Source organism: Equus caballus, chromosome 2, assembly GCF_041296265.1.
Source record: "Equus caballus isolate H_3958 breed thoroughbred chromosome 2, TB-T2T, whole genome shotgun sequence".
Taxonomy (NCBI): domain Eukaryota; kingdom Metazoa; phylum Chordata; class Mammalia; order Perissodactyla; family Equidae; genus Equus; species Equus caballus.
This window is the reverse complement of record NC_091685.1, coordinates 65,244,596-65,267,430: the sequence shown is the minus strand read 5'-3', so window position 1 is coordinate 65,267,430 and position 22,835 is coordinate 65,244,596. Positions and strand designations below refer to the sequence as shown.

Genomic DNA, 22,835 nt, shown 5'->3' with positions numbered 1-22,835 from the left:
TCACAGTGACACCTGCTGGCCCTCTGCGGGGAGGCTTGGACACAGAGGAGGAAGGCAGGCCTGGGGGAGTGCATTAAGTTGAGGTTGGAGTCCCATCTGTGTGCCTGCAAGGCCTGATTGTACTTCCTGTTTCACGATGGATGCCACCTCTCATCTCAGGTTCCTCCTTCCCCTCCTAGGGGAAGTTTAAAGACGAAGGCCATGCTGGGGTCTTAGGCACGTTGTGAGGCAACCACCACTCCCCGGGCGGGATACAGGAGCTCAAAGAATTGGGCTCCTGAAGAAGCCACTTACTAGCTGGAGATTGCTAAGACCACCCAAGACTATCCTGCTTATTCAACTACCTAAGTAGACAGTAAGATCCCTACCCCTCATATCAGCAGGCCCCCCTCAACAGCTGGGCTGCCCTAAGGGGGCCTCGGGGAGAGGGCTGTGGGGCCAACTCTGCCTTGAATCCTGTAGCCCCTACCTATGTATTCCCTATCCTCAGGGCAGCCCCAGGGTGAGTCAGCACCCACGGCCACTCCTCACCTCCCCCCTTGGGGTGTCATCAGCAGAGTCTTCTCCTCAGTGGCTGGGTCCTCAAGGCCTGACCCAAGGGGACTCTGGCCAGGGCAGAGAGGAACAGGAGGGGATGGTGGGTGGGAAATCTCGTCGCTTCTGCTCTGCTCCAGCTCTTCCTGCCTTCCTTCTTCCTGAGTTGGCAATTTTGAGTGTTCTGCCTATATTCTCGGTACAAGTTCTTTGTCAGATATGAGATTTGCAAATATTTTCTCCCAATCTGTAGCTTGTCTTTTCATTCTCTTAACAATGTCATTCACAGATCAAAGGTTTTGAATTTTGATGAACTCTAATTCATCAATTTTTTTCTTTTATGGACAGCTTTTGCTGTCCTTTTTAAGAATTCTTTGACTAATGCAAGGTCATGAAGATTTTCTCCTATGTTTTCTTCTAAAAGTTTTATAGTTTTACATTTCAATCTATGATACATTTTAAGTTAGTTGTTGCATATGAATGACTAATTGTTCCCATGTTGTTTATTAAAAAGACTATCTTTTCTCCATTGCATTATCTTTGCGCCTTTGTGTAAAATCAATTGACCATATACGTGTGGGTCTATTTCTAGACTCTTTGTTCTGTTCCATTGATCCGTGTTTCTCCCTCTTTGCCAATACCACACTGTCTTAAGTACTATAGCCTTAAAATAAGTCCTAAAATCAGGTAATGTGAGTTCTTTAAATTTATTCTTTTTCAAAATTGTTTCCGCTGTTCTAATTCCTTTGCCTTTTCATATAAATTTTATAATCTGCTTGTCTATATCTACAAAACATCCTGCTTGGACCTCTATTGAAATTATGTTAAATCTACAGATCAATTTGGGGAGAATTGTCATTATATTGTCATTAGATTGAGTCTTTCAATCCATGAATATGGTATGTCTCTATCACTTAGATTTTCTTTGATTTCTTTTACTAGTGTTCTGTAGCTTCAGCACACAAATCTTGCACATTTTATTAGATTTATTTCCAAGCATTTCATTTGAGGGAGCTAGTTTAAATGGTATATATTTTTAAAATTTAAATTTCCAATTGTTGGTTAGTAATCTATAGAAATAGATTTGGTTTTTGTATGCTGACCTTGTATCATGAGACTTTGCTAAACATACTAATGAGTACGTTTAGCAAAGTAGTTCTATGAGCTTTTTTGTATCTTCCTTGGGATTTTCTATCTAGACAATCGTCATTTTCAACCAGGGGCAGTTTTCTTTCTTTCTTTGCAATCTGTATGTACTTTATTTCTTTTTCTTGATTTATTTCAGTGGCTGGGACTTCTAGTATGATGTTGAGTAGGAGTGGTGAGAGTGGACATCATTGCCTTGTTCCTGATCTTAAGAGGAAAGAATTCCTTTACCCTTAACTGTGGGTTTTTGTGGATGCTTTTCACGCACATCAGGTCAGGGAAGTTCTCTTCTATTTCTAGTTTGCTGAGTCTTTTTTTAAAAATCATGAATGGATGTTGAATTCTGTCAAATGCTTTCCTTATGCATCAATAACATGACGTGTAGTTTTTCCTATCAATATTGTTGATTACATTGATTGATTTTTTAATATTGAACTATTCTTACATTCCCAAGATAAATCTCAATTGGCTATGGTGTGTCATTCTTTCTAGGTACTGGATTTGATTTGCTAACACTTTGTTGAAGATTTTTGCTTCTATGTTTGTGAGGGCTATTGTCTGTGGTCTTATTTTCTTCTATAGTATTTGTCTGGCTTTGGTACCAGAGCAGTGCTGGCCTCACAAAATGAATGGGGAGGTGCTGTTTCTTCTTTTATTTTCTGGAAAAAAAGTGTGAAGAATTGGTGCTATTTCTATCATAAATGTTTGGTAGACCTTAGTGTTTTGCTTAAGAGGATTCTCTAAGCTTCAGGCCCCAGAAAGCCCGGATTCAGCCCTATTTGGGACTTTGAGGATGGGCTATGGAATAACAGAGGTTTCAAAATGTCATTTCTGAGAGTGTCATAAGAAGCAGCAGGGGACTGCAGGCCCAGACAGGTGAACCGGTTCAGTGTCCCACTCCTTGAAGAAATTACTATTTCCCATCCCAGCCAGTTTCATGGAGAGCTATAGCTAACTCTCAGTGGGGCAACACAGTTTGGGTAAGACTGTCTCTGATTTGCTTGAACCACAACTGGCTGTGTGACTTTGGGGATATCACTCAATCTCTCTGAGCCTCAATGAGCCAATGGGAAAAAGAAGATGACAAATGTGTCCCCCTCAGAGGGCTGGTGTAAAAGTGAAACTGTGCTCAGAGGACTAGAGAGTTCTCCTGGAAGCAGGTATAAGGAACTTTAAACAATTCCATGGTTTACAAAGTAAGGGGAGAAGAGAGAACTGGGAGGAGAATAAGCAGAATGTGCTGAGGGGGAGACAGGAGGAGAGCACCTCCCAGGGCAGTAATAGCTGCCATCTGTGGCTTCTGGTCTCCTGGATATTCTCACAGGCATTATGTCATTGGCGCCCCCCCGGGCCCTCTGAGGGGGCATGGTTGCATGCATTCATTCTTTCAGCATGTCCTGGGGTCCTGCTCTGGGCCAGGCATTTTACAGATGAGGAAACTGAGGCTCAGAGAGGTTAGGAGTTGATCTCTAAGGGAACACAGCCAGTGACAGACCCAGAAGAGAGCCCAGGTGTTTTGGGCAAACTGTGCTTTTCCCCTGTGCTAAATTCGGAGGAAAAGAGACCCACAGTCTAGCCTTCAGAGGCGTGCGGCAGGAGCTCAGAGCGCCGCCCTCGAGCTGGACGGCTGGGCTTGAAGTTCTGCTCTGCCGCTTACCTACCTGGGTAAACTAAGTGCATTTCCTAACCTCAGGGCTTCAGTTCGCCGTCTGTAAAACGGAGCAACACTGCGTCTGCCCCATAAGGTCGTTGCGGGTATTAAGTGTGTTAATAAGTACAAAGTGTTCTGAACAGCTCCCGGCACACGTGAGGGCCACACAAACATCAGGCGTTATTTGTCAAGATGCTAGGCCGGGCTTCAGGCTCTGTGAAGCCGCCTGCTTACAGAGGATGACGTTCTAAACGTTGCGGCAGCTGAGAGACCCCCAGCCAGTCCCTGTGCCGGGCGGATGGCGGGGACCTCTCCGGGACGTGCAGCCCTCTGACCGCAGAGCAGGCCAGCGCTCAGTCCTCGCTCCATGAGGACACGCTGCCTCGCGGCTCTTAGGCCCACGCGTTTCAGGATCTGATCTTGGGAGAGAGACGGGGTGACAGGAGGTGACAAGAGATGTGGAGGAGAGGTGGGTGTCTTCTCCCCTGAACTACCTTCCCGGGGGAGAGGTGCCTTCTGGAACCTTCCAGGGCCTGGGAGAAGGTGAAGAGGGTTGGGGGAGCAGCAGCCCCCCTTCTCTCTTGCAGACGCCGAGCCCTCCGGGGGCAGCCCGCCGACCCCAGCCCCGCGCTGCCGCGGAGGAGGGCGCCCGCCGGCCCTCGGAGCCCCCGCTGGCGATGAGGTCACCGCGGAGCGGCCCTCTGCGTGGCTTAGGGGCTGGCGCCACCTTGTGGCCGGGAGCGGAGGCTGTCTTTGCACGGGGTCTGGAGGATTAGCGAGAGGCGGCTGGCTGGACGGCCCCAGAGGTTACCTAGATACATGCTGGATTTTACGTGGGCCCTCAGTCTTTTATTGGAGACCCAAGGACTTAAAGATAGAAGAGGGGGGTGCAGGAGACTGAGGGAGCAGAATAGGTAGAAGGCACTTGATCGGGAAATCCTGAGCTGGACTCTGATTCAGCTCCTAGTCCCAGGTGGGAGGCTGTATGAGCTGGCGTCCCAGGAGGCATGATTTCCAAATTTAGTTTTGGGCTTGATCCTGGTGCACGCTGGGCTCCCAGAATCTGTTTGCTCATCATCCCGCGGGGAGAGGTCTGGCTTCGCCCACTCTCACCCTCATTTCTTCCCGTACCCTAGGATGCTCTCACAGAGGGAATTCAGAGTTGGTTTCTCTGGCAGACATTGTAGTTGAATCAGCATGTTCCGGGCCCCTTGCCTTCCATTGCCCTGGCCATGATGGGAGAGGGGTGTGTGGCTTGGGGGAAGTGGGCGGGGAGGGCCAGATCAAATGCTCCTTTTGCCCTGGCAGGGCAGACCTAGGTGAATCTGTTCATGTCACCTTGGCCTGGGACCTGGATGGGTAAGCTTGACTCTGTCTTGTAGTCATTTCGCCACCTTGGGCCACATGTGAGTCTGGAGAGGCAGAGTCTGTGGTCTGAGTGTACCCCTGAGAGAGTATAGATTTGTGGTCCGGTCCCTGTGGGAGTCTGTGGCCCACAGCATTGTGTGTTGCGGTTACCACATGGGGACAGAGCTGAGTTTTAGATCACAGAGACCACATCGACCTGTGAGACCCACGGCACCAAAGCTTTGCTGGGCATGTGGCTGTTCTGGGTGCTGCTGGGGAACCTCTGGACTTGCAGCCCTGCCTCAGCCCCTCAGCCGGGGCACCCCTGTCCCCAGCTGCTCTGCCTCCCAAGCTAGCGTCAGATCTGATCAGTCTGACCCTCCTTCGCCCTTGATTCAGAGTCTGCCCACCCCCAACCCCTCCCAAACCACCTATAACACAGCGGGCCCTCCCTGTCGGGGCTTGTGGTTGCCTCACCTCTTCCTCTTAGTCCTCTTCTTCAGGCCCCAAATTTCACATTGCTTCCCTCTCCTTTCTCTTTCCATTCCCTCTTCCGTCTCTCCCTCTGTCTCTCTGTGCCTCTCCTCTGTGTGTGTGTCTCTCTCTGTCTCTGTGTCTGTCTGTCTTTCTGTCTCTCTCTCAGTGACCCTGTAGCTTTATAGGTCAGGTCCAACAACCTCCCTGGCCTTTTCGGAGCCTCTACCCGGTCCCTCGATTTGGGGAACTCCTGGGGAGGCCTAGAGAGAGGCGGTGACGTGTGGGAAGCACAGAGCCGGTGACTGACAGACCTGGAGCAGAACTGGGACTCAGTGCTTCGTTTCACTTCAGAGCCTCAGCTTCCCCATGTGTTAAATGACGGTGGCCAGACCTGCCCCACAAGGCGTGGCAGGGACTCCAGGAGGTGATGGGCCGGCCGCCTGCCCTTCCCCCACACCCTCCCTGACAGAAGCCCCTGCAGTCCGTTTGCCTCCTGGCCTTCCTCCCCTTAGAGTTCACTCCAGGGAGTGTATCCAGAGGAAATAAAGTACCGTCGCAGCACCCCCGGGTGGGTCCCCTCAGAGACACGGTGACCTGGAGGCTCTTGGGAATCCAGAGAGATGGCACAGCATTGTTCACCCGGTGTCGGGCGGGCGCACATTTGTTTCAGGTCACACCGCTGGGTCACAGGGTTCTGAGGCACACCCTGGGACACCCTGGACGCTGCCCGTCATGCCTCCAGTGCATGATGAGAGCACTGGGGGGAGGCCCGCCACTTTGGAATTGGAGAGGAGCATCACTTTACAGTTTTAAATTATTTTACAAATGTATGCTTTTGCATCTTTGTTTCTAAGCATGGGCTTCTGTAACATTAATGCAAGGTTTTGGGCAGCGCCCTACTGCCCCTGTTGCTCCCTCTCAGTGACCCACTTTATGTTGCATCTCATCAGTTTGCTGCAGAAGTGGGCATGGGCCGCCTTCACGTGCTGTGGCAGGGTTGACCTGCCGGCACTGCTCAGCCTGGAGGACGCAAGTCGGCTGGGGAGACGGCGCGAGCAACAGACAAGCTCTTGTGCTCTGCGAGAGACAGAAAAGATGGGAGAAAGGAGAGAGAACGGGAGGTGGGGCCAGAGGGCAGGCAGGGTCCCATTAGCCCAAGGGTGGGGCTTGGATTTTATTCGAAGCCATGAGAGGGTGGAAGGAAGGGGTGACGTGACTGCATGTGTGCTTTTCAAAGAGCACCTTGCCCGCTGTGTGGAGAAGGGCTTGTTCTGGGACCAGAGGGGCTGGGAGACCAGCTGGGAGCATTCTTCTTCCATCGAGGCACGGGGGCTGGTGGTGGTGGTGATGGGAGCAGAGAAGGGACAGTCCAGCAGCCCCAAGTGGGCCTCTGACAATGCTCGAGGACAGTGGGGACGGTATTGGGTGTCAGCCATGCTCTCACCATCTATGATTCAGTCTCGGCGCTATAGGAGGCACAGTGACATACATTCCCAGGGGACGGTCAGGGACGCACATATGGTTCTGTCTGATTGCCTGTGGCCCCCGGCTTATGGTTCTTGTTCTTGATCCTTCCTGGGCCCACAAAGCCATGCTTTCTGCACTGTGCTTTCGGCTTGGTGCTGCCAGCCCCTCTGGCCCTGGCCTGGCCCCGGAGACCACTGGCTGACTCAGTATTTTTAATTCTCCCCTTGACCATGGCTTGGAGACAGCTTCCAAAAGTTCGGGTAAAATGAGGCATGGGGTTTTCTCACGTGGGCCCAGGATGCTTGCCTCCCACACATATTATCTCTCTAATCTCCCTCCAACCCCGCAATGCCATGATTCTTCTCCTAAGAAGACTAACAAGGACACAGAGTTGCAGTAATTAGTCCCAGGTACCACAATTAGAAAATGACAGAACCCATGCCCTCCACTTGTACCTGCTTCCTTTGCCCTTTGTCCCTCCCCGATGGAGCAGGCTGGGTGCATTTGTGTGACTCCTGGACGCAGGTGCCATTGCGCGCTCTGTGTCTGTGTGGAGGGCGGTGCATGGGCTTTGGTGTCTAGCGGCCTGGGGCCAGGTCCCAGTGGCTCCTCCATCCAGATATGGAGCCTGTGCTAATGAGCCCAGCTGTCCCAAATCTGTCCTACATGGGAATTTTACCCGCCTGTCACCTGGGACCCGGGCAACATATGGCCAGCCAGCTACTGGTACTTAGTAGGAGCTTTACAAATGTCAGTTCCCTACCCTTCCTCCTCCAGAGAGGGGCAGGGCTGTGCACTAGAGGGGGAAACCCAGTTGGCATGACCCCCCTGGGACCCGGAGCTGAGAACGACCGCCTGCCTTCCGAGCTCACCTGTGATGCTTCCCTGGCAGGCCCTGGGAGACCATTTGGTCCCACTCTCTTATTTCTCATTTTCCTGATGAGCAAACTGAGGCCAGGCGGGGGGCGGGGAGGAGGACTTGCCTAGGGTCACAAAGCAGGTCAGACCCCTCCCCTGGCCTGCCCCAGACCCCAGCCCACCCTGAAGGTTTAGTACCACGTTGGTGGGCTGGGAGAACCCCTAGAGCTGGCCCAAGCATCTGGAAGGCCTCAGAGCAAAGGCGGGGACCCCAGCACAGGGTGCTCTTGGTTTTGGGGGACGGCAGGGCCCTTGCACAGCGCCCGCCCCCACCCACGCTCTCTGTCTTCTGTCCCGTCTCTCTTGGCAGGTATATCCGCACCATGTACCTGGGCATTCAGAGCCAGCGGCGGAAGGAACACCAGCGACGCTTCTACTGGGCTATGATGTACGAATATGCAGACGTCAACATGTTGCGCCTCCTCGAGACCTTCCTGGAGAGCGCCCCCCAACTGGTGCTACAGCTCTGCATAATGATCCAGAAGAACAGCGCAGAGACGCTGCCCTGTGAGTGCCCCCCACCCCGGAGGCTGGGAAAACGACCTTCCCGAGGGCTGGGACAGGCCCCCACCCTCCATCCGGGGACCACCTGGTGGCCGCCTCCTGCACTCTCAGTGCTCAGCACACGCTATGGGCATTGCCCATCCTGATCCCTGAGTCCTCAAGACACCCAGGCCCCCGTATGATGCTGACCCAGCCCACAGCAAGAGTGCACGAGTGGCACAGACGTTCCCCGTACACCCGTGTGCAAGCCTGCCCCGCCCACTCAAGACCACTGTGATTCATACCAGCAGAGCAGATCTGGGGTCTCAATGTCCCTGGGAGCAGCAGAGCGAGGGCCCTGGGTCTCCCAGTTGGAGGGACAGCCCTTTTTCTTTGACGCTTCCCTGAGCCAAGTTGTTTGCACATGCACGGGATGGGGGAGATGGCTCAGAGATAGCATGTGACAAAAAGACTAAGTCATGTCAGGCAGCACCAGCAGTTTTAGGCAGTTTTGAGCTGTGGTGCTCCTGCTTCACAGCAAAGCTCATGTTGAAGCGCCGTTTATAAAAGAGGCTCAAGAAGCTCTGGTCTAGTTGAATGGGGGAGAGGAGGTCCAGAGCCGCACTCACCCCGCCCACTGGTCCCCCCACCCCCCTCCCGGCCACGGTGGCCCCAGATGAGCTCGAGGAGCAGCAGAAGCCCTCAGAGCCCGGTCCAGACAGCACTGGTCTACAGCAGCGGGACGTCCCTAGGCACCACCTGGCTGCCCAAGGAGCCCTTTTGAGGTTTGACTTCGTGGTCAAGGCAGTGTCACAGCAGGCCGCCGATGGTCAGGCCAGCCTGGACGTGCTGTGGTCGTGCCTCACACGACGTGTGGTCGAGCACATTTCAGGGGCATTGGAGCTCCGGCAGGGGAGAAGGTCTAGGATGAGGAGGGCCTGGAGGTTGTGACACATCAGGGAGACCAGAGACATTTAGTCAGGGGAAGACGTGGCCTAGGTGAATCCCAGCATTTGAAGGGATGCCAGGGGGAAGAGTGATCATCCCAAAGGGCAGAGGGAGCTACCAGGAGACTTATCGATTCAACATGTGAGAGACATTTCAAACAGCAGAAGCTATGCAGTGATGGAAAGACTGTCTCAGGAAGTAATGAGTTTCCTGTCACTAGGAGTATTCAAGCAGAGATGTTTCTGAAGGGACTCAGCCCAGAGGTCCCTGGCTCCAGAGGGTAGGAGCATGTACGAGCATGGGGTAGCAAGGCAGTGGGGGGAGAGGGGTCTACTCTCCATGCCCTACCTCTCCTTGGCCATGGGACCTCCTGGCCTCCTGGGTTCTCAGTTCTGGGTTCCACAGCTCCTCAAGGTGCTGCAGCAGGCCCTCAGTGCCACCAAGTTCATGAACACCTGCAGGGGCTGTCCAGCAGAACCCCCTCGTCCCATGTGGTCTGGCAAGGGCAGCCAAACTCTGGGCCTTTCATCGAACAGCTTCGCCTCCTTACTTTTTCCAGACTGGCTGGCCCTTTGCAAGCTCCATTCCCCTTAGTCATTTTTGCATAAAGGGAGTTTAATCTTCAAAGGCCAGTCAGAGAAGACTGAGCCGTTCAGGCCAGAGAGCTCCATCCCGGCACTTAGAGCCCAAGGACCTGGGTCGAAACCCAACTGTGCTGCCAACAGGCTCCCTCACCCTAAGGGAACGTGGATCTCAGGTGAAGCTTCCTGCCCACTTCCAGAGCCAGGACAGCCCTCGCTGCAAGTGCCCAAGGGAAGAGGGGCCCCAGGACAGCTCCTTCCATCGCAGAAAACCCTGGCTGCAGTCCTGCTGACCCCTCACGGAAGCAAGGAGAGAGGATCTGTGGGCCCTGGACTGGACACAAGGGAAGCCAGGCCTGAGACCCACACTTTGCTGGGATCTGAGCCCCGTTCCACCACCCAGCCAGCCCCTAGGGAGCACGAGCTGCACGCAGGAGGCAGGCACAGCCTCTGCCCTCTGGGAACCCACGGAATCAGGAGGGCCGTGGGAATCTTTGTGGGACGGCGCTGGCCAGCATCAGCTTTCAGGTGTCCACAGTCCCCACTGTCATGAAGAGACCTTACACAGCCCTGGAGCACCCAGCTGCCTAGAGCCGGAGCCCAGCGCCTGTCTGCAGCACCAGCAACCCAGTCCTGGAGAAGAGCTGAAAGTTGCTAAATACGTGTCTAGCTCCAGCCGGGGCATCGGGCCGCTAAGCAGGAAACCCCGCTGAGGAGGGGGCTGACAGCCCGGCCAGTCTCCCCCTTCTCTTTCGGACACCCTCCCCTTCACATAGACACACACTCCCGTTGGCATCAGGAAGAACTAGGGACGTGGGGACCCTCACAAGTGCCCTTTCTTCAAGGTGCCCGAGGAGCCAGGCCATTGGCTTGTGCAATGAACTGGTGTGGCCAGCTGCCCACGGCTGAGCCTGTGGGAGTCCCTGCTTCCCGGACCTCGGAGAACAGACCCTGTGCAGCGGTTCAGAGAGCACTGTTTGTACTCAGCACCGAGAGAATCGCTCAGTGATTGATGCTGGAGGAAGACCAGTCACAGAGGCATCTTGGAAATGCACGTCCTTGCTCTACAAGCCTTGAGGAAGCCCTTGTGGGCCCCTGGTGCCCGGAAGAGGTGCCAGTGACAGGCATCCTTCCTGCTTGCCGGAACCGCTGCTCCCAGCCTGTCCTCTGGTCCTGCGTCTGCAGCTCCCCAGCCCAGGGCAACATGCTCCAGGGGTAGATTTGCTGGGGCTGGGGAGGGGCCCTTTCTCTCCCACCCGAGTCCTCCTTTTCCCAACGCTGTTGCTGTCTGAGACCCCCATCTAAACTGCCCTTTGCTGTTTCAGTTTCAAATCCACTTCCTCCCACCCCATATTACCAGGGCAGCCACATCATCCTTCCTCTTCCAAACTTTGGCCACATCCTGGCCCTGCAAATAGACAAATAATGGCGCGGGTGGCAACATGACGCGAGGGTGAGCTCCTGATAGGATATTCATCCCAGACCAGGGGCCTGGCCGCCACTTATCACCTGCTGTGATTTTGGACATCGCCCTTCACTTTTTCATGGCTCCCTTTCCTCTTTGGTATAGCAGGGGAGGTGACGATAATGCCTAGCTTTTAGGGGGGAACGCAGTGATGCACGTGGAGCACTTTGTGAACTGTCGAGCTCCGCAGGTGCCTAAGCGGGTGTAGCACCACTTCCAGGCCCGGTGGTGAGAGGTGTGGGCAAGGTCCTAGAGAGATTTTCCCCCTTTGGCCCTGTGGGTCGTCCTGTCCAGCCTCCTCGCTGAGCCTGCCCTTTCTAGGAGAGTTGCTCAGACTGTAAACATGGAGCGGCTGGATGTGAAATCCCTGCAGAGGAAACACCGGGGACAGCAGAGTTGCTTCCTACGAGTCCTCCTGATCTGGCAGCCCAGTGGGGCCAAGGTCAGTGCAGGCCAGGGGCTGTTTGGGTGTGCTGCCGCCGAGGCACCTGGGGGAGGAGCTGGGAGGGAGGAGGGCCATGCTGCTCTGGGGCCTTGCCCAGAGATGCTGCCCATGGCTCTTCCTCCCACACACCCCTCTTTTTACGCCATCCTCTCAGATCAGGGGAGCGTTGCCCCACGTTTGTTTGGATGTGGAATAGGGATTTCTCAAACCGGCTTTCATGGTTGAATACATTTGGGAACTGCTGGGCTGGGCAAAGGGCGGTGGCAACCGTCACTGTTGGGTTGTGCGACTCCAAGACAAGGGTGGGGTCTGCTGTGTCGCCGAGTGCAGACTGCAAAGGTCTGGCATTTTCCTCTTCTTTAACTTCAAGAATGTCTGCTCCTCACCGGACCATTTTATGATAATAGGGGCCGCCCTCTCTCTTCCCATAAAAAACTGCATGAAATGTATGCGCCTTAAAGAAAATCAGTTTAAATATTAGAAATTTGAAGAGTAGGGAGACAGTCTGTGAAGTGGGGGGCACCTGTTGGGGACGTGGAGTCTCCCAGCCGTGGGAGTGCTTGCAGTGTGGCCACGTCAAAGAGGAGGTGACTCCGGCCCTGCCACCTGTTAGCTGTTTACCTTTGGGGAGTTTCTGAACCTTTCTGTTCCTCAGTTTTCTCGTTTCTGAAATGGGGATTATACTAGTACACACCGCGGAGGTTCATTCTGAGCATTTAATGACAGGACAGATGGCCAGTGCCTCACACAGTGTCTGGCCCCTTGGTTGGTGGTGGCAGTAGATTTTTTCCTGCAGATGCACTTTCTGAATTCAACTGCAAGCTTTTCTAGTGAGATCCACGGCTGATTGGCCTTGCTCTGGTGGGCTTTTGATAACCCCTGTTCACTTTACACAGTTCATGCTCGTACAAGGTTAGAAAGACCACTACTGCTGGGATAGGGGAGTTCTCCATCGGTCCTGCTCAGCGCCAACCTCTCCCACTTTTGTCACCTCTGCCATCTCTCCACCTTCTACTCCTCACTCACCGCTGGGTTAACAGTGTAATATTCAGCCTGCAAGATGGATTTGTATCCAATTTTCCCGTAAATCCAGACTCAAGTGAAAATACAACAATAATAGTCATAATGATAATAATAATAATACATATATTATGCTAGAGCCATATGGGCATTTCAGTAAGATCTTCCTTAAAACTGATGTCTTGAAAGTGTAAATAAAGATGAAAATGAAGATATAATGGGAGCATATTACCTGACATACCGTTTACACTGGGAGTGAGTCTTGTGTCTGCTGAAAGCTTTGCCGGTGTTTGGGATTGTGACGGGGTATGCAAAGCAGTCAGGTATCGTGGGAAAAGCCACACAGAGCTGCATGTACATTCCAGCTCTGCCATCAACTGACTTTAAGACATGGGGCAAGTTAATTTCCTAACTGGGTTTCTTCCTCTGTAAAGCGGGAAGAGTAACTACTTTGAGGTTGTTGTGAAGGTCTGGTGAGCAGCGCATACACCTCCACTGTGCCTTGCCTGGCCTACTATGGGTACTTGATACAGCCTGCCATTCCACAAAGATGCATTGTCATGTGCTGTACTACATGTCGAGGACAGATGTGCTCCTGTCTCCCCTCTCTCTGGGGAGACAGAACAGAAACAATTAGACAACAAATATGTTGTGGTAAGTGCTTGAAGCAAACAAACATGGTGCTGAGATCACAGATATGTGGGGTGGGGGATGGAGAAAGCCTAATTTGGGCAGGGGGAGATCAGAGGAAGCCTCTGCAGAGAGGTGACATTTAGGCTGAGTATAAACAATAAGAAGCCGCCAACTAGGGGGAAAAGCAGAAACAGCCTTCCAGGCAGAGGGAACAGCATATACAAAGGCCCTGAGGTAGGAAAAGCCTGACTTGTTCCCGAAAGTGAAAGGATCCAGCATGGCTGGGACTTGGCGATAGGGGGAAGGAGAGTGATGTGGGAGGGGGACGGAGAGGAAGGCAGGGGCCTGACCCGGCAGGGCTTGCTGGGCCCTGCAAGGGGCTTCAGTTAATACCAAGTGCCGTGGGAAGGGTTACAGAGGAAAGCTATACAATCAGATTTACTTTTAAAGAAGACTCCCTTTCCTGCTATGCAGGTTAGAGAGCAGGAGCTGAGCTAGGATTAGCAGTTAGCGGCTGCTGTGGAGGTGCAGGTGAGAGGTCCTGGACTGGGGGTGTTTGGGAAACAATGCTGAGTGCACAGATTTGAGGCTGTGCTGGAGAGTGAAGTGACGAGACTTTGTAGGGCTGGTGGAGGCGGTGATAGAGGGAGGGGTGGTGGTTCCTGACTGAGGATGCTGAGATGGAGGAGGACCCATGGGGGTCAGGTGTGGGGGTGTGGATCAAGCGTCATTAGCTCTATCACTTCCTTACTTGTGGGGTTTTCTGATACTTCCACACGGACATAACCGGGGCTGGGGGTGGGCTGCTTGCTACACCCACGTAGCACTTGAGTCTGCCTTTTTCAGTGAAGCCCACACTGAGGAGTTGTCCTATTTATAGGGCTCCGAAGACCACTTTCCCCTGGTGTTACACCACTGCCATTTGTCAGGTACCTGCCATGGGCCAGACGCCGTGTTGGGAAGGGGTTTGCAAAGACACCTACCCTTCAGGAGAGTATGGTCTGGTGCAGTGCATTTTAAATTTTGTGATAGATGTACGTACAGAGGAAAAAGTGTTTCTGGGGATATGATGGAGGAGGTAACATTCGATCTGGGTCTTAATGGATGCATAGGAGCTCGCTTGAAGGAGAAGTTTAGGAGGCATTTCTGGGCAGTGGAACCGCACATGCCAAGAGACGGAGACCTGAGAGAGCATGGAGCAGCAGGTGGCAAGCGGTTCTGGTGCCTGGAGCATGAGGCATGAGGGTGGGGGATGGTGGTGGTGCTGCTGATGATACTAACAGTGCTGATTAAGACTTTTGGGGAGCTCAACTGTGCGCCAGAGACTAGTTTAAGAGGTTTACATGGATTAACCCATTAAAGTCCCATTGCAGCCCTATGAACAGATACTTTTATAATTTCCGTTTTATAGATGATGAAACTGAGATCCAGAGAGGTTAAGTAATATGCATGAGGCGGCCACACGGCTTGTAAGTGGTAGGGCTGGATCTTCACCGAGGCAGTCCGGTTCCAGTGACTGTGCCCTTAGCAAGGGTGGCGGTGGCTGAGTCTCAAAGAGACAGACACGTGTGGACTCTGCAGAAACCCGTCACTGATGTGGGGAGCAAGCAGAGGTTGACATGCGCCATGGACCTGTCAGCTCCAGCAAGCATGTGTGCATGCGTGTGTGTGTGTTTACCCCAGATGCAATTACACTGACTAGGTCAGAAGACGATGCTTCTGTTTCTTGCCCCTGGAATCTCTGCCCAGGGCTTGGCTTTTCGAACATGTTCTCAGTCTTCCAGAGCATCTTGTGTGAGCTACCTCTGCTAAGCTCGCTGGCGCCTTTGACATCAAAGCCCTTCCACTGGCTTGTACTTTGGCTTCACATCTGCTTCTTTTTCTAGCAAGATCCCTGAGTGACAGCCTCTGCGCACTTCGGAAAGGCCAGTGTCCATTGGCGTTTCTCTGCTCCTCAACTGTCTGTGCCTCTCTCAGCCGCCGGCCCCCAGAGCACGACTCCCTTCCCCTAGTGAGGAGGAAACTCAGCCCATAGGAAGCATCAGCTCCCACGTCCATCTCACTGGTCAGCTTTCCCTTCTGTGTGAAGTGCGAAGCCCCTGGTCTGGTTCTCGGGTGAGGGGAAGGCCCAGGGGTCTGTGGCTTAGCTGTTGGATAGGTTAAAAGGCCCTCCCTCCTTCCTCTCCCCACAAGAGAAGACTCCCATGTCTCTCCTCTTGGGAGATTTCCCTTTTCCTTCTGTGGTCTCTTTCCAGTCCTGCTCATATGGACATTAGCTGTCAATCTCTAGATTTTGGTTGCAGTTAGGTTAAGCTGCCACCCAGACGGTGATGGTGATCTGGTGTGTGAGCGGAGTGATGGATCTGTGCTCTGCAGCACAGCTGTGAACTTCCCACTCTGATTCCTCATCACCAAGAAGTAAAATTTGTTATTAAAATAACCAATCAGCTGGATCAAACAACGTCAGGTAAAGAATCACCTTGTCCAGAGTTATAGGGAGTTTCTGTGCCCCCCATCCCTGACCAGTGTCAGCCACTGCCTGCTCTAACCCTGGTCGGGCAGAGCCTGTCTCCCTAACTCACCCTGGGCTCAGCTGGAGTTGCCTGTCTCCGAGATGCTCTGGGGATTCAGATCATTTGGTACTTCCAGCCTCTGACTTCAGCTTCTGGGCTGCCCATCGCAAGTCTTTGTCTTAGCCAGGAGCAGATACATAAAGGCAAATATGTGCAGTTCCCTGTTCATCCCTTCTCCTGGCTGTCTGCATCTTCAGCCACAACTGAAACGAGAGACCCACAAAGACGTGACTGCTTCTCCAGCCAGGACACAGACTTGGCCTCTCTGCTTCCCCCGAGGATGGCCTCTGTCCAGCTCTCTCTTTCCTTTGCTCCTTTTGAGGAGCCACCCCTTCCTCTATCCCATCAGATATCTGCTTGCTGTCTATACACAGGGTCCCCTGACCAGCCATCTCCAGCTCACAGTCCCACCTCAGCTACAGTGGCTTCTTGTTAAACAGAATATTAAAACCTGAAACTCTCGGGGCCAGCCTGGTGGCATAGTAGTTAAGTTTGTGTGCTGCACTTTGGCAGCCCGGGGCTCACAGGTTCGGCTCCCAGGCACAGACCTACACACCGCTCGTCAACCATGCTGTAGCAGCATCCCATATACAAAATAGAGGAAGATTGGCACAGATGTTAGCTCAGGGACAATCCTCCTCAAGGAAAAAGAAAAAGACTGGCAACAGATGTTAGCTCAGGGCCAATCTTCCTCACCAAAAAAAAAAAAAAAAAAACAAACCTTACACTTTCAAACAGAATTTGCAAGGATTTTAAACAGAGACCTAAATCCTTTTAGTGCATCAATCTAGCTTGAATCTGCACACAATTCTGAGGCCTTTTGGCGGAGGTTGCCCCTAACAACTGGCAAGAGAAAAAGAGCTGCAGAGTTCTTCTTCTTTTTTAAATTGTGTTAAGAACACTTAATGTGATATCTACCCTCTTAACAAATTTTTAAGTGCAAAAGAAAATGTGGTATGTACATACCAGGGAGAGTTCTGAAAGCAGCAGAAAAATATGAGAAAAGCAAACTAAGTGGATTTCATTACACTGAACACAGATGAAATAGCAATTGGCCACCTGGAGATGTTTGTGCATGAAATGCTGGAACAAAGAGGGCCATCGAGGCAGGCTGACCAGTGTAACTTTGCTGGGAAGGCTCTGAGGGCTGCAAGTGCAGGAGCCTGAGCAGTAACTGTAATTGGGCCATTTATTCACATATTCAATAGCTATGACGTACCTCCTCTGTGCCAAGCACAATTCTAGGAGCTGGGGGTGGATACAGCAATAAACAGGTGACGACGCAAATAATCCGTAGTCGATCTATAAATCAAAATTGTGGTGAGTTTGTTATGAGCCAGATCTGAGGACTAGCCCAAGGACTTCTTTCCCCAAAGGAGGAAGGGAACCAAGACGTGGGGTGTACAGACTGGTTATATACCATCTTGGAACAAAGAGCATACATCACATATGATAGGAATTTCCCTTTTATAATTGTCATGAGATGCTTAGCAGACACAGCAGGTCGGTGGTCAGCAGGTCAGTGGTCACAAGGTGAGCACAACAGGTCGGTGATTAATCCTTGGTTCCTGTGAATAGATGCTTATCCTTAAAGAAATGCCAATAAGGGGGAAGCCACATCCGCATGTTTAAGGGCACCATTCTTGTCTTTGGGACATTGTAAATATTAAAGCAGATGTGTAATGCATGCTCACAGGCCACAGCAGGCCCTTCTGGACAAACAGGGTCAGGCCGAATTAGTTTCAACCCAAACGGCTTGCTCTTATAGTCCTGTATATCCTATTGCTTGTCATTTATTTATCACAAGACAGATAGGAAGCCTTGCTCTCATGGAGCGTGCGTTTCTTGTAGGAAGAGGCCGACAATGAACAAAACAAATATGTTATTTTATCTATGAGAAAACAGTAACTGCTAAGGAGAACAGTAAGCTGAGAAGAGAGGTGGGTGGGGGAGCAGAGCCACCCACAGCTTCCAACAGGGCAGCCAGCAAAGGTGCCTTAAGAAGGTGACCTTTAAGCAAGACTCTGAAGATGCAAGGGAGCCAGCCCTGCAGATTTCTGGAGGCGAGTGTGCCGGGCAGAGGGCACGGCCGAGGGCCAGGCCTTAGCCTCCAGTGTGGAGGGGCAGCAAGGAGGCTGCAGTGACTGGGGTAATCTCAGCAGGTCGCTGAGCCGCTGCTAGAGCTCAGCCCGGCCCGGAGGTCTTGCCAGCAGGGCTGTGCTGCTGCTTCTTTTTTAAAAAAATATTTAAACAGCTTTATTGAGATACAATTTACATACCGTACAATTCACCCATTTGAAGTGTAGAGTCCAATGGCTTTTAGTGTGTTCGCAGAGTTGTTACCATCAGCATGGTCCATCCTGGAATGTTTTCTTTGCCCCACAAAGACCCCTCGCTCCTCGTAGTGCTGCTCTCCCTTGAGGTCTCTCCCTACTTTCCCACATTAGGGAAACGGCCGCTGCGGGAGCACTGGGTCATGAGTCCACTGTGCTAGAAGGAGGTCAGGGACACTGGGCAAATCTCTCGAATCTCACTCGTCTTCTCTGGGTCTGGGCGATGTGAATGAGGGCTGGAGGGGCTCCTGAAGCCCTTGTCAGCCCTGGCAGGCTATGATTCTAAGGAAGAAAAAGGTGAGGAGAGCTCAGTGAAATGTGGGCTGTAGCATCTTTAATTATTAGGCTGACATTCACATCAGAGACGATCACGAGCTCCAGGCCTCACGGGAACTTCTAGGTCCAGGAAAGACTGCAATTAAGTGATCTTCAAAAGATCTTTTCTATTCCTTAAGGTTTCCAAGGAGAGACAGGCTGCATACGAATTCCACGGGTGATGTCTTCCTGCGTCACAGATCCCTCTCTGCTGGGGTGGGGGGCGGAAGAACAGAGATGCAGAGAAGGAAACCGGGGTGAATCCCTGTGCGCTGGGCCACTTCCGGTGGGATTATGGGCGAGCCACCCTTTCTGAGCCTCAACTTTCTCATCTGTAAACTTAGCCCCAAGGACCCATTTAATTCTGGACCCAGTCGGAGGTGTTATGTAGGTCAGGACATCAGGAAGAATTCTAGGGGTCAGGTGCTCATGCCAGGGCCAACCTGAGGTCAGGTTTGGCTCTGACACTGACTAGAGAGGAGCTGAGTCCTATGTTAATTCCAGACCTTCTGGTATGTTCACACCCCATGCGCCTCAGCTGGCCAGACCCTGGAGTTCAGGAGCCTGGCCGCTGCAAACTCTGCCCAACTGTGACAACATGAGGCCCACCACCTTCTCCTGGTGCTATGGGGCCCCATCATTGCCTTCACCCCACCCCACCCCCTTCACCAGTAATGACGGAGCTCTCAGAGTCCTCTGCTTGTCCCTTGATAGTCTCCTGAGACTGTCTCCTGGAAGAAAAGGTGCGGCCTCCTGTTTTGCATTGTAGAAAGCTCCCAGTGTGGACTACACGGGCCTGGGTTCACACACCTGCTCTGCACTCAGAAGCCCCATCTTCTCTGACTTCACACACCTGCTCTGCACTCAGAAGCCCCATCTTCTCTGACGAGTCTGTTTACTGCCTCAAGCCTCAGGGTTCTTGTTAGTAAACCATGGCTGGTAACTCCTGCCTCAGGGGGGTTTTGTCAGCAGGAAGAGAAATACAGTCGTTCTTGGCATAAAGGAGGCCCTCTAGCAACAGTGGCTGGTCATTCTACTGTGACGAGCTGCTGTTGCCGCCATCCTCAGCAAGGGTCTGATCAGGTGAAGTCGTATTACTTGGCAGGCTTTTCTCTTCCAGGCCACTCAGCACTGAGAACTGGGGCCGAGGGGCAGCGACCACTCCCCAGTCCACCCACACAGGCACACCAAACTCACCGCCCAGCTGTCCTGCCTCCTTCTGCCGCTCTGCTCACCTGAGCTGCCATGGAGCTGAGCAGTGGTCTGGGAGCCCCCAGTGTCCCTTGCCCCCACCCCCGAGCTTCTTCCATGGTTCTGTCCAGAAGCACAGCTAGTATGGTTGGCCAGCTGGTAGCGCCGGCGAGGCCAGAACCATCTGCAGTGAGGACGATGGTTCTGGTTAATCAAGGGCTGTCACCCTCAGGGCCTCAGTGGCCCTGGGCGAAGGAACCCAAGACCATTTGGGCTGGCAGAATTTCAAGGGCTTGTCCGTCCTATGGGAGACAGGACCAACTGTAACTCCCAGCCTTTTCAAAAGATTTTATCAGCTTCTAAATCACTATAACTTTCCAAGTCCTCTCCTACACGAAGCAGCCCCCTGCTCCGCCGGCCTATTTCTGAAGGGTCAGGGGACAGGACGAGGAGTGACCTTTGTCTTTGCCTCGAGAGGTCTGATCCATCCTGAAATATTCCCAACAGACCAGCAACAGCACTCTGCCATCTCATGGCAAAGCTCAAAAACTTGAAATCCTGGATTTTATAAACCAAAACCAGAGGAAAACAAAAGCTAGAAAGGTGAGCTGACCAGTCTCAAACGTTCCACCTTCAGGCAGAAGCTTTCTGCTCCCTCTGACTTGACTGCTAATTTGTTTTGATATCAGTAATATTAAAACGTAATAAAAGCTAATGCATGTGAAGCAACTCACAATTTCCAAAGCGCTTTTGCATCTGTCATTCTGTTTCACGCGACCACCAGCTCCAGGAAGAAGGCCTTATCTTCATCCCTTTAGAGCACTGGGGCTCAGCGTTGTTAAAGCAACTTGCTCGGTGACCCAGCTTGCAAATGGGTGGGCTGCAACTTGAACCTAATTCCACCTACCCACCAAATGCCCTCCTCCAGGGCTCCAAGGGCTGCTCCCCTGGGTTAATCAGGTCCAGGACCATGGAGAGCGCTGGTTCAGGCCCAGCACCCTGCCAAGGGGGGCTGGGTGAGAAGACACAGCAGCAGCGGTGAGGTGGTCTCTCATCTCTATCCACCATTGCTCCTGCTTCTCCCTCCTGCCCACCCTCAGTCCACAGCGTAAGAGTGGGTTGTGCCCCCTGCTTGATTGCCCCAAGCCCTTCTTCTCCCAGGATTTCTTCTGTGCTGGTCAGATCATGTGGTGACTTGTCAGGGAGATGCTAAGCCAGGTGGGTGGAGGAGCAGTCTGACAGAGGGGAAGTTACAGGAGAAACTGGGAACGCCCGCTGTGGAGGGCTGGCTTCTAGCCCACACCACCGTTAACTTGCTGGTGATCTCTGACTCATCACTTAACCTCTCTGAGCCTCGTTTTCTCCTATAAGTTGGGAATAATCATACCCGCCCGGCTCCATTCAGAGAGGATGCGTGGGGCCTTGTGGGGTTAGAGGTGAGGGACGCTTGGAGGTCGGCATAAGGGTTACATTGGCTTACTATGGGTCTAGGTGCGGGGATGGTTTGGATTATTTTTAAAATGAGATAAATTACATCCTTCAATCTACATCATTTGCAGAATCTTAGAATCCCAGCAGGTCCTTCCTCTCCTGCCACTTACATACTTAGAATCATGGGGCCTGCAGGCTCAGATGGAGCTGGGAGATGCTCCTGCCCCTGGCCCCAGGCCTCTCCTCTCAGGGTAGTGCACAATTTCATGAGGAAACCATTTAGGTTAAGCTTTGGTAGAAATGAAATATTATAGGTAAGTCTGATGGTCAACAATAATGCATTACATAGATTCACTTAATCATGTCTGCATTAAGCACCCGCCATACGCCAGGCTCTGTGCCAGCCGCTGAGGGTACGGAGATGAAAAAGGCAGACAGGCTTTCTGTCCTCAAGGGGCCTACATTTTAGTGGAGACGGCAATAACAAGTAAATATATGAATAATGCCATTTCAAACATAATTGAGTATATACTCTCTAAGAGAGAGAGAGAGTATAACGTGTAGGTACATCTTTGGTACCATAGACTACTGTTTGTGTGTGTGTATACATATTCAATATGTACCTATCCACTATATATTTTCTTTCTATTATATACATATACTATATATAGATATATAATTATATACTGTATTAGGTATGTATATCAAAGATATGCCTGTATGTTTTACATTCGTAATTCATTGAATATTCCAAATCCACATCTTTATTCACGGTTCACAAACAGTAAACTGAGGGCTGGTCTGTTTGTGCAGAGCCCGCGTCCTCTCCAGGCACTCGTGGCCTCTGCTAAAATCGGTCGCTCTCGGAGCATCGGGCGTGGAGCCTGGTTGGCTGTCTGCTCCGCAGTGAGAGCGGGTTTACTGGAACTTTGCAGTGATGGCAGACGGCCTTCTTCACAGCGTGTTCCAGGCCAGCTGGGATCTGGGCATCCGCGAGTCTCGTGCCATGCCAGCTGAGTGGCTGACATTTGTTCTAGAATCTCTAAAGTTTGCCTTTATCCAGCTGGCTGTGAAGATGATATTTTGATAGCTCTGACAGCATCCTAGAGAGAGGAGACAGTGAAGCCGGGGTCTGGCTTTAGCTTTCCTCCTGCTGGGTCCTTTAAATACCAGTATTTGACCCTGAAGCTCCTTGAGGGGAGGGCTGGTTCCTTCCTGCATCCACCGCATGGGGAAGCACCAAGTCCCTCAGGAGGCAGAGGGAGTGAGGAGAAAATGTGGGCAAGAGCCTTTATTGCGATTTCGCTGGGAAGGAGTGGGTGCGCAGGTTTAGGATCGGCTAGTCTGAATAATTTCTGGGGCTCTGGGGCATGGGGGCTGTCCCTAGTTGTCTGGTACCTGGCCCTGGGGCATTTAGGGCAGGTGGATAGAGACCCTCAGTGTCAGAGCCCAATACAGGAAGTGGCTGGGGCGCGACCGCTGGATTGGTTGGTTTGCATATGAAAGGTACCAGTTGCTGGTTAGTTCCAGGAATTCCCTAACCCTGGGGAGGCGGGGGGAGGGGGAGGCAGTCCCTCCAGGGTCCTCAAGGCCATAGATGTCAAACCATCAGAATAAAAGGACATGCTTAGTGCGGCAACCTTAGACAATCCTTTTACCCCCTGAGCCTTGGTTTCCTCTTCTGTAAAACGGGGCACCAATCGACGTTCCATGGGATTGTCATGAGGGGTAGATGAAGTAACATGTGCAGAGCGTGTGGCATATAGCCCGACCCATGGGGACCATTCTGTACATGCTGGCTCCTCTTCCTCTCTGTCTCCTACCCCCCACGTTTTCTCCTAAAGGACAGAGGCGTGGGGGAGCTCCCAGAGACTTCC

The 22,835-nt window shown here is 52.2% G+C and overlaps 1 protein-coding gene across 1 annotated transcript in view; it reads left to right on the top strand.

Annotated features, from left to right (window-relative positions):
* XKR6 (XK related 6) overlaps nt 1-22,835 on the top strand; it is a 309,836-nt gene that overhangs the window by 275,365 nt on the left and 11,636 nt on the right. Inside the window, exon 2 of the mRNA XM_023636252.2 lies at nt 7,851-8,047. Coding sequence (XP_023492020.1) covers nt 7,851-8,047 — 197 coding nt within the window. The remainder of the gene's footprint in view (nt 1-7,850; nt 8,048-22,835) is intronic.